The sequence below is a fragment of the Rhinolophus ferrumequinum genome, chromosome 16 (genome assembly GCF_004115265.2).
Source record: "Rhinolophus ferrumequinum isolate MPI-CBG mRhiFer1 chromosome 16, mRhiFer1_v1.p, whole genome shotgun sequence".
NCBI classification, from domain to species: Eukaryota; Metazoa; Chordata; class Mammalia; order Chiroptera; family Rhinolophidae; genus Rhinolophus; species Rhinolophus ferrumequinum.
Genome location: NC_046299.1, coordinates 16,805,733 through 16,822,950, shown reverse-complemented (window position 1 = coordinate 16,822,950; position 17,218 = coordinate 16,805,733). Strand labels below are relative to the sequence as shown.

General features: G+C 50.2%; 1 protein-coding gene across 1 annotated transcript; it reads left to right on the top strand.

Moving 5' to 3' along the window:
* The first annotated feature begins 3,602 nt into the window (after positions 1-3,602).
* Positions 3,603-15,891, top strand: DUSP5 (dual specificity phosphatase 5). Its single transcript, XM_033131307.1, has 4 exons — positions 3,603-4,180; positions 8,450-8,598; positions 11,464-11,683; positions 14,397-15,891. The coding sequence occupies exons 1-4, from the start codon at positions 3,802-3,804 to the stop codon at positions 14,801-14,803; spliced, it is 1,155 nt and encodes a 384-aa protein (XP_032987198.1). The 5' UTR covers positions 3,603-3,801; the 3' UTR covers positions 14,804-15,891.
* The last annotated feature ends 1,327 nt before the right edge of the window (positions 15,892-17,218 follow it).

Below are 17,218 nucleotides of genomic sequence, written 5' to 3'. Positions count from 1 at the left end.
CTTTGAGAACAACTGGCAGAGGGAAAGAATGACAAAGAGAACAAGGCGTTGATTTAACTTGATTTTTCCCGGAACCTACCTCTCAGCCTCATTCCAAAGCAGTAGGGGGACAGGCATGATTATTTATACAATTCTAGTCTCAGACACCCTCCTCTTCCTCCTAGGCCTGTGCCTAATGAACTCTAGTTCCTGATCCTGAGGACTGTGCGTCCACAGCATCCTATGGCCTCCTTACCCAGGGTCTAAGGCCCTAACTCATGCCATGACCAACTTTCTTCCCAGGCGACTCCTAAAAAGCCAGCTGCTCTCAAGTCTAAGCAAGCACTGAATTCCATTCCACCAACTTTCAACTCCTCCTACCATGTGCTAGTTGTTTTGACGGAGTCACAGATGGTGGGATAAGTCCTAAGAGTGGCCTGGGAGCCTGTAGGCTAACAGGAGGTTAGATAACACTCATGCAACACGTTGGGGGAGGGGAGCCCCCAGGAGGGTGACTGATTAACAGGCTGGGGGATTAAGGCCTAGCTTCTTAGAGGTGCAACAGTAGCTCTGGAGCTGGTGTGTGAAGGTGAAGAGGGATTTCTATACAAAGGAAGGGGGAGGCACTCAAGTCCTGTAGAAACGGTGGAGGTAGCAAAATGCTCGGCAAGTTTAGGAAGCAGGCAACTTGGTGTGACCAGAGGAACCTGAGAATGGGGTGCAGGGGGAAGGAAGGAAGGAAGGAAGGAGAGAAACAAGGTTAAAGGTGGCTTATGTATGGCTAATTGGCCAGTACGCGGACCTTGGTGTTCCACTAAGGAATTTGGATTTTATCAGACAGTGTGTACGTTGTCACTGAAGGTTTCTGAGCGGAGCAGGTGGGCTCTAGATCGCATTGCAGACGACACGAGCAAGGACAGGGCTTGGAGATTGGGAAACAGGATGCGAAGGTAGGGCCCAGTGCGGGGGATACTGGGGCCCTTTACAAGCCATGGGCAGCTACATAACTCGTGGGGTCCTGTGCAAAAGGGAAACGCAGGGTCGCTTGTCCAAAAAATATTAGGAATTTCAGAAGAGTGACAGCAGAGCACTAAAGGAAGCATGGGCCCTTCTAAGTATGGGGACCTGGCAGCTGCACAGGTCACATACCCCCAGAGCAGGCCCTGACCAGGAGAGTGGAGAAGACAAGTCAGAAGAGAGATCTGGAAGGCAGAGTTCTGGGACCTGCTGATTGATTAAACATGGGAAGTGAGGGAATAATCCAGCTGACAGATGACCTTCCTGCACTGGTTGCCTGGCCACCCCAGTGCTTACTGGGCACCCCTTTGGGTGGCCCATGATCAACTCTAACTTATTAATATGTCTAAACCTCACCCTTTCTTCTCCTCGGGCGCCTGCAGGGTCCCGATCGAAATGTATCACCATGCAACCAGTCACCCCAGTTAAAAACTCTGGGTCATCCTCTATTCTTCTCTCTCCATCCCATCCCTTCTGGAAATTTACTTCCTGAATGTTTCTCCCATCTGTGTGGCCTTTGCAGTCGCTGCTATCATTGCCAAGTTCCGCAGGCCCTTATCAGCTCCAGCCTGGATTACCCACAAAAGCCTCTTCTTGTCTCCCTGACTCTGGTCTGGACCCCAACCCCACTCTCAAATAAAACATCCACCCTCCACACTGCTGCAGTACGCAGGCCCGCAGCTGTTCACCTGGCCAGGTCACCGAGTAAGACCCCTCATCTGGAGCTGCTCCAGCCAAAGGATAAAACCAAAATGCCTTAAATGGCACACAAGGCCCTCAGTCACCTGACCCTGCTTAATTTTCTAATAAATGCCGGAAGCACCTTAGTCTTCCACACACCTCCAGCACATACCACGCTGGGAGGTTTCGTTTCTTTACCTCAAGCAGTTTCCTCTGTCTGGAATGCCCTCCATCTTCCACTCCACTCCGTGGCCTGGCTAACCTCAATTCATTCTTCGAAGTTTGCCTCAGCTCTCCTCCTTCTGGGAGGCTTTCCCCAGGCCCTGGCCCTGCAGCCACCCCACCCTACACACCCTGACTACAGGAACTTAAGGAGGCCTGTGGCTGAGCCAGGCCCCTCTCTGGGCTGGGGGCAGCTGGAGCAGAGAGTGCGTCCTGCTTGCTTTGCTGTTCAGCACCAAATACAGAGCTGGCCATGTAGGTGCTCCATACACCTGTGGCTCTGGGCTGAGATGTCTAGGGGCGGATGGTGCCGGTGACAGTAGAGGAGCAGATTGAAGGGATGGCTGGCACAGGTAACCCCAAAGAGAAAGACAATCCCCACATCACATCTTCATTAAGATCCCATTGGGAGAGGACAGCGTCTCTGACTGAATGCATCTGTGACCCAGAGACAATGCCAGCTACTGGTGTCCCATTTGATTGCATTTGTTTGTAGGATTTGATCTCTTCCTTCTAAAACCCTCATTCCCCTGTCGGTGGTAGACAAGCTCCTGGCTAGTAGAGGCAAGCTGTTTTCCATCAAACAGCCCCTCCCCCACCAGGCTAACACTAAAATCGTTGGTGGTGAACATGGGGGTGGAGACATGTTTCCTTCACATGTGTCCCTGCAGCCAACAGAGCCCTGGCACAAAGCTGAGCCTCAAAAAGTACTTGACCGAGTGAATTGCGTCCAGTTCCCCAAGACTGAGGGCGGGAAGCTGCTGGGGACTGGAGGGGGAAGACAGCCTGGGATTATACTTGATCCACAGATAATCCTCCAAATCCAGAAGCCACCTGGACAGTTGGCTGGACTGAGCTCCATCAAAGGATGTATGTGATGCTGTAGCTGATTTCACGACGGATTTTCCAGGAGCCAGAAAACACTCCTCAAAAAACAATTATTTTAATTATTATTGGCGTGTGACAGAGAAAAGGACGGTTAATCCTTTGAGAACAGAATCCATTTGGTAAGATCAATTGCTGGCTCTTCTCTCTCCATTTTTACTTTTAGGTATTTTCATTACGGAAATTTTCAAGCATACAGAAAAGTGGAGAAAAGTGTTATAAACACCTAGGTACCCACATTGCCCAGCTTCAATTCTACCAACACAAACCCAAACTCGACCGACTCATCTAGAAACCATTCCTTGAAGTAAATCCCAGCTATCATCTTATTTCACGGGTAAAGGCTTTAGTAAGGATCAGAATACATTTCTGATTCCCATGGGGGCAGTGGCCCCTCTTGCCCGCCCAGCGTGGTGGTTGGCACGGCCCCTAGCAGGTTCTGAACCTACGTCTATGAAACTCAAAGCCCGATCGTGCGGCGCCGGCCTCCTCCGCTTCCTCCTCTTCCTCCTCTTCCCCCTCTTCCCGCACAGCGTGGGTCACCTCGGCTTCGTGGCATTCCTAGCACCCCACTGGCGGTCTCCGCTGATGCGCGAGTGAGTCTCCCCGCGCAATGCCACAGAGAACTCAAGGGAGGCGCCTTGCACTTCCTCTTTCTCCGGCTGACTAACCCTCAGCGCCCTCCCCTGCGTCCCACTCCCCGGGGGCGTGGCCACAGCCCGAAGGGGCGGGGAAATACCCATATTCGGCCTTATATGGGCAGCCACGTCACAGGACACACACTCCACATAAGACGCCGCGCTGCCGGCGGAATCCCCGGTTTCTGGGGCTGCGTGTGGCCGGGCTGGGCGCAGAACGTGCGGGGCAGGAAAGAAGAGTTGAGCGGCCGCTCCGGCGCGGGGCTCGGTCGGCCGGCCTCAGCCCCGCGGGCCGCCCTCTCGTGCCTAGCCGGCGAGCGCCCTGGCCGTGGGCACCTGCAGGGCGCGCAGCGCGGGGCCGCTGGGCGGCGGCGGCGACATGAAGGTCACGTCGCTCGACGGGCGCCAGCTGCGCAAGATGCTCCGCAAAGAGGCGGCGGCACGCTGCGTGGTGCTGGACTGCCGGCCTTACCTGGCCTTCGCCGCCTCCAACGTGCGCGGCTCGCTCAACGTCAACCTCAACTCCGTGGTGCTGCGGCGGGCTCGCGGCGGCGCGGTGTCCGCGCGCTACGTGCTGCCCGACGAGGCGGCGCGAGCACGACTGCTGCAGGAGGGCGGCGGCGGCGTGGTGGCGGTGGTGGTGCTGGACCAGGGCAGCCGCCACTGGCAGAAGCTGCGCGAGGAGAGTGCCGCGCGCGTCGTGCTCACCTCGCTGCTCGCCTGCTTGCCCGCGGGTCCGCGGGTCTACTTCCTCAAAGGTGAGCGCGTTGGGGTCTCGGCTTCCCTGTCACCCTTCCCCCTCCGGGACGGCCCCAGACTCTGGGGTCCCCTCCTCGCGCGGGGCGTTCTCCCCAGCCCCGGAACTCGGGTAGTCTTCACTTGCCGGAGTCTGCACACTGGGTCTTGATGCGCGCATGGGAGGGCACTGCCAGTGTCAGCGCTCAGAGCTTCGCCCTCCCCACCCGCGTTCCTCGAAAGCGCCTGACAGCCTGTCGGCCTGGTTGGGTGGGATTGGTTATGCAGCTGGGGGCGCTGCTTGGTAGCATTTTGGGGGCTGTCGGCTCGTGCTGGGCGCGGGCCCCGGTCTTGCTGGGCCCTGGGCTCTGAGCCTTTCCTGATAGACATATCTGGCGGATTCAGCAGGTCGAGACCCCCCAGGAGCGTGGCGCCTTGGTGTCCCCTTTCCTCCCGCCTGGACAATTAACATACTTTAGTCTGTGTCTTCTCCGACCCCTCCTGCCTTTTTGACCCTGGCGAGCCCCTCCCCTTCCTTTCCATTTTATTTTATGGCTTTTCTCCGGCCTCCCCTTTCCTCCTCCCAGGCCTTTCTCTAGCTTAATTTGGAGCTGACAGCCTTCCCACCCTTTTCACCTCCTCTCCCTCGCCCTGAGATGATTCTGGGTCCTGAGTCTAGCCAGGGCTGCTGGCAAGCCAGGACCTAGGAGAGGTGCCTACAGGGTGGTGGTGGAGAGGTCTGTCGCCTTTGGTTTGAGACCCCCAGAAACTGTGCCCATTATACCTGGGGGGGAGATGACAGACTTCCGGTGGTGGGTGGTGATTGACTCTATAAACTCCAGAGCATTGATTTCTGGGTGACTTCCTATGACGGCTCCCTCCCACCTTGTATTTGAGTCCTTTGTAACCTCAAATGTATGGAGACCTAGCCCTGCAATGCAGAGTTGAGGACTCAGCCCAGGTCACGCCCCAAAGCCCTGCTAACCCTAGTGCCAATACCTTAAGATGTAACAGCGATGTGATTCAGAACTCAGCGTCAGTGAGCTGAGAGTGAGGGCCCTGTTTTTAAACCGTGCAGCTTGGGGAATTTCACACACCTCCAGGCCAGGAGATTCTTGAGGCACCTGGGCAGCTCCCACCTCTATTAGCACCTCTTGCAGACTGTCCCCTGTTGATCCTGTTAGGGAGATGACAAAAGCAGGTGATGATCCTCTTCCTTCTCCAGCCAGCCTCAGTCCCCAGGAGATGGATGGATGCCCTTCAAGCTCTGCAGAGGTTTCACACATGGCCCCTGATTTCTTTTTCTTCCTGATGTGCTTTTTATCTTTTGTTCTTAGTAGTGAGTATAGGAAACACTTCCACCTTCCCAGTAGCATTTGAAAGGTATGTTCCAGGTCCACCCCTTTCCAGGGGGACCATGCTGACAGTTCAGATGTTATTGCCACAGGAAGTAGGCAGCTCTATAGACTCACTTCTCAGGAAAATTAATGTTTAAAATTTTTCTTAATGCAAGTCACATACATAGATAAATTTAAACAGCACAAAGGCTGTGCAATGAAAAGTGGGTCTTCTGCACACACTCAGAACCCACTTTCACGCCTCATATACAACCACCAATTATTTCTTGTTTATCTTTAAAGTTAATTTTTCATGTTTATCTTTAAAAAATAGAATGGTATATTTCCTATTCCTGCCACTTTCACCCAACGAGCTCTTGGGAGATTTGTCCATATCAGAGAATACATACATTTCCATGTCACTTTTTTTACCAGTCCCTGGTGATAGCCAGTAGGTTGCTTCCAGCCTCACTATTTGAAACAGTGTCATAGAGATAGATATTTTTGTCCAAATTGTTTTGCATGTGCACTAGCAGTAAATTATGAGACTTGCAGGTCGAAAGTTATGTGTACTTGACACTGACCCTTATAACACTACTAAACTTGAAGTTGTTGCCAAACAAAATGTTTATTTCCATACCTAACTCTTGTCCAGATATGAGTTCAGGTTTAATCTAGTGACATCTCAGCTCTTCAGGGGCAATGCCTTTTGCACTTCCCTTAATCTCCCCCCTACCCCCCCAAAAACAAACCCTACTAAAATGAGTGGATTACGGAATGGCCTTGTAAGTGCATATTTATATATAGTGTCCATGCACTTTGCTCTGCTCCCCTAGTGATGCACGCAGAATCATTCTGAAGAGGCTTGAGGCAGCCAAAAGAATTGCGAAGGCTCTCGAGTGAGGCACCAGAGAGGAATGTTCTGTCTTTCCACGCCTCTGATGGGAGTGGGTGACAGACAGAGACCATCTAATCTGGAGGACTCCTCCTGACCCCAGCTTGAAGAGGCAGGGCCCTGTTTATCTGTCCCTCAACTACAGAGACTCATTGTCTGCCTGCCTTATTTTGTCAACAGGCAGGCAGGACCCAGCCCATACCCGCACCTCCTTTCTGTCCTTCTGGCAGCCAACTCGTAAGTGCTCTATTTAAAGCCAGGACACGGGGTGGCCTGACGGCTTCTCTTTCCCAAGCCTCATCCTGAAGTTTGGAAGGACATGGGCCACTCTTACTCCAGATTCCCATCCCATATCACTCAGTTTGTTTCCTGGAACCCAAAATGTTGAGGCCCAGGTACAGGAAGTGATTTATCAACTTCCTCTTCCGGGAAAGCTGTATGTCAGTATAAGTCTGGCTTTCTCTCTGCCTCCTAGGAGAGAAGGGGGCCAGGGGCTATGGTTAGGGGGAGGGGAAGCCAAGCCACAAATAGCCACCTCCGTTCCCCTCTGGCATGGCTTCCTGTCATCATGACCAGGAACGTGGTCGTTGTGGAGGACCAAAAGCTCATCTGGGGAGCCCCAGTGGGCTATTTGTTGAAGTGACTAGAGGGGAGATTTGGGTGTACTAAATGGGGGCGGGGGGCAGTTCCAGCAAGCGGAGAGGAAGCAGTAATGGCAAGATGACTCATTCTAGGAATTGGCTGTTGCTTCTGGGAGGGAGCTGGAGACTGCCATGTAATCCATTAACCGCTTGTCTACTGCAGGAGTTTTAGAAAGCTACCATGTACTCTGCTGTGGAGCTGTCACACCACCAAAAGACAAGAAAAGGGAAGGGGGGGGGGATTTTGGAAAATACGTGGCCTCAGAATGCATATTTTTAACTGATGATTTGACCCCAAGTGATTTCTCTGGGCCAGAAAAAGACAGAAGCGTGTTTTCTGAAGGCTCTAGGAAGTGCCTTAGGTCCCTTCGTATTAGAAGCAAAGAGTTTCCCCAGGCAAGGCTGGCCTGTTCACCCAGCAGCCCTCGGCATTCTGAGGCTTCAGAAGCCAGGTTTTCACTTGGTTCTTCCCCACTTAGTATACTGGGCCCGGGAAGGCTTATTTATATGTATACTTAACATTTCTGTGACTTGGTCAGAGATTAGTTTTCACCATAAGCAATCCATTTAGAGAAGTTTAAGTGTAATATTAAGACATTTTACAGAGTCAGACGTACCAATTTGAGGACACGTAGAAGGCAGAGAGTTCAGGAGGGAAGGGTAATGAGATAGAAAGGGAGGGTAGGTATTAATCAAGGGAAGAGAGACAGTTTTTACTTATGGGGGCTGAGATTTACGTTTAGAAGGCCCCCATACCTCCAGCTTGGTTTAGAAAGTAATAACCTGGATTGATTACTCTAAATTGGACCTATGGAGGATTGTCCCCAGTGTTCTTAGCACCTTGGGAGTGAGAAATGGCAGGGCTGTTTTATTACCCGAGTTCGTACGTCGTATTAGCCCCCATTCCCTTCTGAATGAAGGAGGTTCCATCTATAATCCAGTTTAGAGCTGATGGGCTAGGGATGAAACAGACCAGTTTAGGAGTGTCGTCTTGCAAATTAATGAAATTCTGTATAATCACACGTGCATTTTAGATAAACAAGAGAGGAGAAAAAAGCTTGTTTTCTTGAGGGATTTGGTTAATATTTGCCAGATGTCAGATACATTTCCTTTCACAGTTTAAGCTGCTTCTGATAGACACAAAAAGTTAATCATTGCCTCCCTGAACTATACCTTTTTTAGAAGAGAGGGTGTGTTTGTGCACCTGTGTGTAGAGCCCACTTTTTTCTTTTTTCTTTTTTTTGAGCCCATTTATATTCTAAGACTATTAGTTGGTTTGGCTCCGTTTTTTTATATGATCAGAACCTACATTACCTCAATATTTTTGACTATTCCACACTCCGGGTATTGATTAATTCTGGGCATTTTCTGACAGCCCGAGAAATCAATGCTTATATCTGTCTTGTTTTTTTCTTGTAGGGGGTTATGAGATGTTCTACTCAGAATATCCTGAGTGTTGTGTGGACGTAAAACCCATTTCACAGGAGAAGATTGAAGCCGACAGAGCCCTCATCAGCCCGTGTGGGAAGCTAGCTCTCAATGTCAGCGACAGGCCAGCTTATGACCAGGTACGTGGTGTGGAAGTGCTGTCCCGGCCGCTGGCCCTGTTCCTTCCTCGGCTCCTGACTCTTCCTCTCCCTGCTCAGCATCCAGGGTTGGTTCTATTGTGGATCAGGGCGTTGGCAGAGCCCTCTAGCTTCAGAGAGCCTGTGTTGGCTTGCCGACTTGAGTTTCCATCCAAGAGTAAATGGGCTTCCTTCCAGCAAACAAACTGTAGAGCAAGCGAGACACAGGATGCGTGACAGCTTCTAGAGAAAAGGGGAAGTGAACGATATATTATTAGTAGTACAGAGAAGCTTCGAAATGTTGGCTTAGGTTTCTCTGAAGATGTTTCAGAGCTGACTTTCAGGCTTCCTTTGTTGATCTTTATAATTGTCCATGCTCTGCAGTTTCTGCAGACCAACCCAGTTAGTACCCGTCAAGGTGTGTCCTGTTGGTATTTTGAACTGAAATGGGGTGGGGGTGGAGGGAGCTAGAAGGAAGGTTGTTGAGAAACTATAGTTTGGATGGTTAAGCAGGCTCATGTAAGGGTTTCTAATGCTTATAAATCCATAAATACTGGAACCAAAGGAGATCAATAGACATTAGGGGATTGCATGTTTCTACAAAAGTGTGAGGGTTTTTTTTCCCTTCAAAATGTTGTATTTTGTGACAACTCATTAAAGGAAGCGTAAAGTAGAAGGGAACAGGATGAGGAGAAGATGGGCAAGGAGCCAAATCTGGCAGAAACCAGAGATCAACACCCACCTTCCCATTTTACAGAAAGAAAAAACTGTTTTATGGCTGGTGAGATGATGGATATGCCAAGAATCGTGAAGCTGGGTTCAGGACAGCACTAGACCCAGAACCCCCTTAACTCCGTTCTGGTTCTTTTCAGAACCTTGTTCTGTTTTCCACATGCTTTCTTTTGGAACAGGGCCATTCTCTTCTAGGCCCCTGACTTGGCGGCAGGATTTTTCCCCCACAAAATAAGAACATATCCAAAATCAGAACAAGGAAGACCTCTAGATTCTGCCTAAATGCCAGCTTCCTGCCATGAGCAGAGCTCTGCCCTGGGGATAAACTTCCGAGTAAAGCCAGGTGACCCTTCCTTGAATGGGATCGTTGGTCAGGAAGTCTATTTGCTTGGGGACTTGCCAAGGTTTTTATTTTGTTTCCCTTTATTAAAAATACTGACACTATAAGATGAGCCCTCAGCTTACAAGCCAGGGGCATCCGACTTAGCTGGATTTCTATTTTTGTTTGTTTGTTTGGGTTGTATTTTCCCCCTTGTTTCTCAGAAAATGAAAGAGAAACAAAAATTGGCAGGATGTTGTGAAAGCGTTGCAGACCTTTCGCCAAGCGAGGACTGGGGAGGCCCTGATGTGTCTCCAGGGTTCATCTGGGGAACCCCCAAATGCTACTTCTTAGAAGCCAGGCGAGGTCGTGTTAACCTTTGGGGTTTCTAAAGGCCCTTGGTTTCTTCCTCTTGAGTTTAAACAGAAGATTCAGAAAACGAAAGAAGCATGGTTTTAGGGGTGTATTGGGCTAAGCTCCAGAAGAAATTGGATAGGATCCCAGGTCTGGTGTGTCAGCGTTTTCCAGGCACTTACGGGAGGATGAGCTCTCTGTAGGTCTATCTAACTAAAGTGTCAAGCCCAGGGGCCAGCCATAGTAAGTCCTAATTAAAAATACTGGTTGTTACTATTATTACCTTTGGCAAAATCCTCTATAACTTTCTTCCAAGTGGCCAAACTGGCCTTTGCCTAAGCCCTTCTCAGGGAAGAAAAAGCAAACACCCCATGTGGGGTAATGTGGGAATAGCCTGCTCCTGGTCCTCGTCCCATGCCCCTTTTCCTATTATGGGTCTGGCAGAGTTTCCATTCCATTCTTATTCCAGGACAGGAAACGGATACACAGGAAGTAGACGGATGATATGGAAAAGACTCCCAAATAGACCGCCACTATCCCTCCAGCCCCGTGTTTCCCTCAAAATCTCGAGGGCTCCCATTGTTTTATTATTGGCTTTTCTTGTCACTCTGGAAATGCTAAAACTGCCTGAGTAAGACCAGCCAGCTGTTCTCTTTAGCTTTGCCTCGGGGTAGGTGGTCTCCAGTCCCAACAGGGATCCTCCTTAACTAGAAACCTGGTGTGTGGGTGGTTTCCCAACGGGGGGTGAGGGGGTTGTAAGTATCTCTCACCAAAACCTTCAGCCTCACATGAAGAAGATCAGGGGTGGGGGAAGCCCCTCTGCTCTTGGCCTAACACCTTTCCTTTATCTGAGGATTCTGGGTAGATAGTGGGTATTTTCACTTCGAAGACACATACTGTTTGTGGGTGGTCAGAGGGCACATTTTAACGTCTCAAATTCGACGTATCTTGTGATGACCAGTGTCCTGGGTTTGATGAAATACACTATATAAAACATCAAGACTGTAAGGCGGGGAGCTCACCTTGCTGAACCCTTCTCCATTTTATCTGGAAAGTCACCGAGGCGGCCCTCAGGTTGAAGGGCTTGCCCTGGTATCAGGTCAGCTAGAAATTCAACATAGGCGTCTGGTTTCTTCCCATCACACCACACTGTCCCCACCCTTGTCAGCACAGGAAGGCTGCTGGTATTTCCTATCTCCTCAATATGTGTAAGAAAATGAAAATCTTTGCTGTGTGGGCTTTGCCATCACTGAATCACACTGGCAATAATGTAGGCTAGAGAGTCTGCTAGGACAGAGGCTTCACCCACACTCTTGGTTGAATGGCCTTGGCGCGGAACTCTACCTGGAAACCAGAAAGGGACCCTCCCACCTTAAAGCAAATAGGTCAGGGGGGTTTTGTTTCCTCTCCCAGTGGGCAGGCTAATCCAATATTTCCCGGTTGTCCTTTGCCCCTGCTTCCAGGGTGGCCCAGTTGAAATCCTTCCGTTCCTCTACCTTGGAAGTGCCTACCATGCGTCCCAGTGCGAGTTCCTCGCCAACCTGCACGTCACGGCTCTGCTGAATGTCTCTCGGCGGACCTCGGAGGCCTGCACAAGCCACCTACACTACAAATGGATCCCCGTGGAAGACAGCCACACGGCTGACATAAGCTCCCACTTTCAAGAAGCAATAGACTTCATTGGTAGGTTCAGCCATTACCCCCACACTTGTTCTGAGCACCGCGTAGAGACGCGTCATTTTGGATCTTGATGTACTGATGGTGACTACCTGTGTGAAGAAGAACAGTATCTTGTATATGCAACCACCAAGAGTTAGAGCCAAGAAGGGATGCAGCCACCGAGAAGACGGGAAGATTTGAGCTGCTATTAACTGGAGCTTTAATTTGCAAGATAAATGAATATAATTTTATGGCAATCCTCACTGCCTTTCGCTCTCGTTGTGGTTTCTAGCTGGGCAGGAAGCAGAGTATACGTGTGTAATAATGTTCCATGCCAGGGAAGCAGGGCCCAGGGAAAGAATCACCCTAAATTGTGCTTCTACGTCGGTTGGGATATTTTTAAAAGCAAACAGAAGGTTTGAGGGAGCACTGCTTAGCCACGAAGCCCCAAGAGCCCCAGCAGCTTTCCACAGTTTTTGGCAAACCACTTTGGGGGCAATTTGTTTTGCATTTTCAGCTAATTTTGGATTAAAGATAGCAGTAGACTCGAGTTCTATACTTTGCACAGAAAAGTTAGCATCTTTTGCATCCTTTCTCTGTTCCATGAAGCAGTTGTGTAGGCCTGGAAACCTCTGGTCCCTCTGCCTGGAAAGGGCTTTGGGTCTTGGGTTTACAGCTCCTTGGTCTCCCATTTGACACCTTTTCTTTCCCCTACCCCTCTCCCTGGAGGCTGGGCTGACTATTTTCGGTCTCAAATTTGCAAGCACCACTCCCCAACCTTGTGGTCTTGCCTTGCTTTCCAGAGTCCGCTCCCATTAACATGCGTAGTTGTTGAAGCTGAGATGTTCTTTTCCTAGATCTTGCTGTGAGGGATGTTGGAGGGGAAAGGCAGGTGTCTGGCACAGCAGGAATTACTTAGTGCAGGTAGCAATTGAAGGGCCCCCTTCAGCCATGTGGTGGCCCTCTGCTGATCACCCACGACTTCTGCTCCACTGGAAACCCAATGAGAAACTCACCAGAGGCAAAAGGCTGAGCCTGTCCTTCTGTCCTTGTCCCCTGAGCCTCTTGGCTGAGATGGTTCCTTTGGAGTATCTGAGAGGCAGCCAAAATGATGGGTTCAGGGTGGGAAAGCCTTGACTTGTTCTCCCTGTCGCTGGGAATGCCTTGCCCTTCTCAGTCTGTTATTTAATTACCTAGATAGCTACTCAGTGAGGTCATGAAACCCGCCCCGATCCATTTCTCAGAAACCTCCCTCCCCATCCTGTGTGTGTCTTGTGTCCGTTTATGTACACAACCACACATACCCACAGCGGTTTGAAAGCACAGGATGCTTTTCCCCAGGCTCCTTGCCCTGCTGATGGAAGGAGGGGCTGAGGTTGAACTGTGCACTGACCCATCCACGGGGAAGGCCACCGGAGGGCCACGCGGAGAGCAAGCCCCGAGGGGTCGAGTGGGATCCAGAAGCAATGCACTTGCGGCACTTGGCTTTTTCTGAATGTGGCATTGGGCCAATTAAAAGACTACAAGGAGACTAACAGAGGAGCAAAGGAAAATCGGAGTCATGACCCTGGAATCCTAGGGACTTGGGGTCCCCTTTGAACTAATTTACAGGGACATTTTTTTTTTCCATTTTGAGTCAGACTGATTGGGGGCACCTCTCATGGGCTACAGAGGGGTGTCCTTAGATGGGGGAACTCCCCAACTCCTCAGAAACTTGATCTTTTAGATCTTACAGTTTTATTTGTAAAGTCCTTGAACTTGAGAGGGAGGTGGGTAAGGAGGCTGACTTTATTTGCCCTTCACAATCTTAAATGTTTTTGCATACTGTGGCTTTACATAGTGCCACCTACTTCTAACTTCCTGTGATGTAATTGTTTCCTTAGTAGCAAGAAAGGGAATTGGAAAGACTTATTTTTTGTGGTTCTTATTTAATGTGTACATGTGTTTAACCTTTTACCCCTTCCAGTTTTTAACAGTTGTAGCTCTTTTGGGAGGAGGAATGGAGCAGAAAAGGAGGGCATCCCCCTCTTGCCACATTGAGCTAAAGAATGCTAACTGATGCTGGTAGCTTTATAGCAGTGACTCCCATTGTTGTGCAAGATGGACTTTGCGAAAGCCATTTATAGCCTCCTTCTAGTAAGCGTCACTTAGCCAGGGCTATAATTAGTGGCCGTGCACTATATATTGTATGTTTGGTAGTGGGAACCCTGGGAGCTGAGCCAAGCGTCCCGCCCTGGCACAGCCAGACAGGGTGCCTAGGGAGGCCGCAAGGCCTCTACCAGGGTGGGGACTACATCATCACCATAAGGTTCAGACCCCAAGAGGCAGGAATTGCTTCTCTAAGTCAGTAGAGACTAAGAAAAATGTGCATACCCAATGAAAATTTACATGCAATTTCAAGGCTTTTCCAGTGTTTCTTGAAACCTATCCATGTTAAGCTAGCATCCCCAGGAAGAGATTAGTCCAGATTTAGAATCTCCAGTGACAGAATCTGTGCAAGTATCCTGGAGAACTGGGAAACAGCTCTAAGCGTTAGAAAGGGAAAGACATTGGAGGCCCCCAAAAGCTCTGTCCTCACCAGTGGGGATTAAAGGCTGGCAGAAGTCGGGTGTAGGATCACAGCTATGGAGCAGGCATGGTGGTTTGATAAGTAGCTCACTTTTGTGTTTAATTCTTGTGTTTGGTATTGCCTTTGGGTTCCAACCCCAGCTTATTCGCAATCTTTTCTTCCTTTCAGACTGTGTCAGGGAAAAGGGAGGCAAGGTCCTGGTCCACTGTGAGGCTGGGATCTCGCGTTCGCCCACCATCTGCATGGCTTACCTCATGAAGACCAGGCAGTTCCGCCTGAAGGACGCCTTCGATTACATCAAGCAGAGGAGGAGTGTGGTCTCGCCCAACTTTGGCTTCATGGGCCAGCTCCTGCAGTATGAATCTGAGATCCTGCCTTCCACGCCGACCCCGCAGGCGCCCTCCTGCCAAGGGGAGGCCGCCGGATCCTCATTCATAGCCCATTTGCAGACACTGAGCCCTGATGTGCAGGGCTCCTACTGCACATTCCCTACCTCCGTGCTGGCGCCAGTGCCCACCCACCCGACGGTCTCAGAGCTCACCCGGAGCCCCATGGCCACAGCCACATCCTGCTAGAACGGGGATGGGGAAGCAGCCCGGCCCCAAGAACAACTGTGATTTTGTTTTTAAGAAAAAAACCACGTGGACATTTCATACCTGTGCAATACTGAAGACCGCGTTCTGTCCCGCTGCCCCCGTGGGATAGCCAGTGGTCACCAGGCTTGCAAACGAACTTCAGGTTCTCGGGACCGAAGGAAGGCCAAGCCATGATGAGAGCACAGTGTGTGCTGACTACTGTATTCCAGACCTCCTGCCCTCAGGACTGCTCAGTCCTGGCACCTCAAAGTTCGCCTTTTCATTTCAAGCGTAAGGCAATAAATACCTGCAGCAACGTGGGAGAAAGCAGTTGCTAGCCCAGGAAAAAAGGCAGTTACGAAGCCAATTCATTCTGAAGGAAGCACAATTTCCACCTTACTTTTTTAACCTTGGCAGTCTCCATATTCGTCTCTGTTGCTTCAGGGAATAAGCTGATCATCTAGTCAGGAAAGTAACCCCGTAGGGTTTGTAGGGACCCAATATATATGCTGATTTGAACCCTCATGTTTTTGAGACTCCCTCTTGGATCCAGTGGACACAATTGGCTGAAGTAGCAAGACGTTGAGACTTCTGGGTTGCCTTTTCACTGTGGGTTCTTCCCTGACTTTGGACTTTGGCATGACTCTTACTCATACTTGAACCTTTCTTGTCACACCTCTCCTCAGAGCAGCTCGTTTCATTTTGAAAAGAGTTCTTCAAACCATAGACCACAAATCACCCCTCTGAGGTGGTGGCAGTGGGTGCCAGAAGAAAAAGGGTACCTACTGTCTGGGTCAGTGGCATTGACATGGTCGTTTCCTCAGCTTGCTGTCCATATGTGTGCGTGTCTTGTCTCTTGTGACACTTGTTTTCTTCCCTGCCCCTGGGGATTGTCTTCAAGTTGTTGACTTCGGGGATTTGCAGAGTTCACATTGTGGTACTACTACTTACTGTCTATAGGTTGTTTCTCCAGGGGAAAAGGCAATAATTTCCTAAAATCCATTCGAATGTGAAGAAAAGCAGTATGTTGCTAGTTGTCGTCGTCATTGTTTTTTATAGTGTAAAATAAAAATAGTAAAAAGAAAAAAAAGCACATCTTGATGTTGGCGACTTGGGGTAAGGGAGGAAGGAATGAATACACTTAGGTGGGGACCCAGCCTGCTTCACTGGGTTTTATTTCCTGAGAAACTCTGAGGTGATGGTGATGGATGTGCACCTGCTCATGAGCCGATCTTAACAATACAGAATATTGCTTTCCAGTTGAGAAGCTTCTCTAAGCTCACTTGCAAGAGAAATCCTCGGGTGCAGGCCACGTGGAGACGTGGTCGGCGCGTCTGCCCCCTCTGGGCTCTTCACTCCAATTAGCCCAGGCAAGGAATTCAACGGGAACCTCAGATTCTTCATCTATGAAATGAGTGAACTGAGCTAGATGATCCTGAAAGTCCCTAAAGCTCAAGGCTCTGGATTCCAGCAAACCTGAGTGCAAGGGTTATGGTCAGTCTCCTCCCTCCAGAGCTTGGCACATGGCAGTAAAGGTTGGAAAAACACCAAGGTGTGTTTTTCCTTGGTGTGACCTATGAAGGCTCACGCTAAGGGCCTGCTTCTGGTGTTTTTCCCCTTGGAACTAATTCTTCCAGATAATTCCCTCTGGAGTCCTCAGATAAATCCCTCAGTGAGTGGATTTAAATCCAAAGGTATATCAACTTGCCTTCTGAGTTCATTGCCTCTGTGGAGGAAGGAGGAGGCAGTATTAGAGTCTTCACAGCTGGCTATATCTCCAACCTAACACTTGGGGTCTGTTTCCTAATCAGAGGGGACCAGGACGTGGCTGGGGTTTCTGCCATCCCGGTCAGCTGGTGCCTGACATGGGGATTCCAACCATACCTCTAGATTGTGGAGGGCCCAAAGAGGCCTCCAGCTTCCCCAGCTGACACCATGTCCGCAAATAGCAAGAGGGCAGCCAAGCCAGGGGTAGCCCAGCTTTGAATGTCTCACCTCAAGAGCTCTGCGTGAAACCTTACTCTCCACATTCCTTTCCACAGTTTCCTTGGAAAGTCCTCAGATAAGAATGCCACCCAGACTGGGGAAGCTGCATTTCCTTCAGCCCATGCCCTTCACCTGCATAACCCAAGCCGGGCTTCTATGGAAGGAAAGGAGTGAAGAGCACTGGGCCGGGAAGGGGAGGTCCAGGGTTCTCGCCCTCACCCCGCCCTTCAGTTCTTTGGAGCTAATCTTGAATCTCTCGAACCAAACTTCTCCAGAGCTTGGTCTGGCTGATGCCTGACGTCCCTCCTCGGTTTCACATCGCTGAGCCTGTGCTCAGCCTTGAAACATGTCCTGGAAGCCTGCCCATTGTTCGGGCCTGCCCAGGTGCTGAGTGGCAGGAGGGGCCTCAAGCAGGGAGAACCAGAGTGG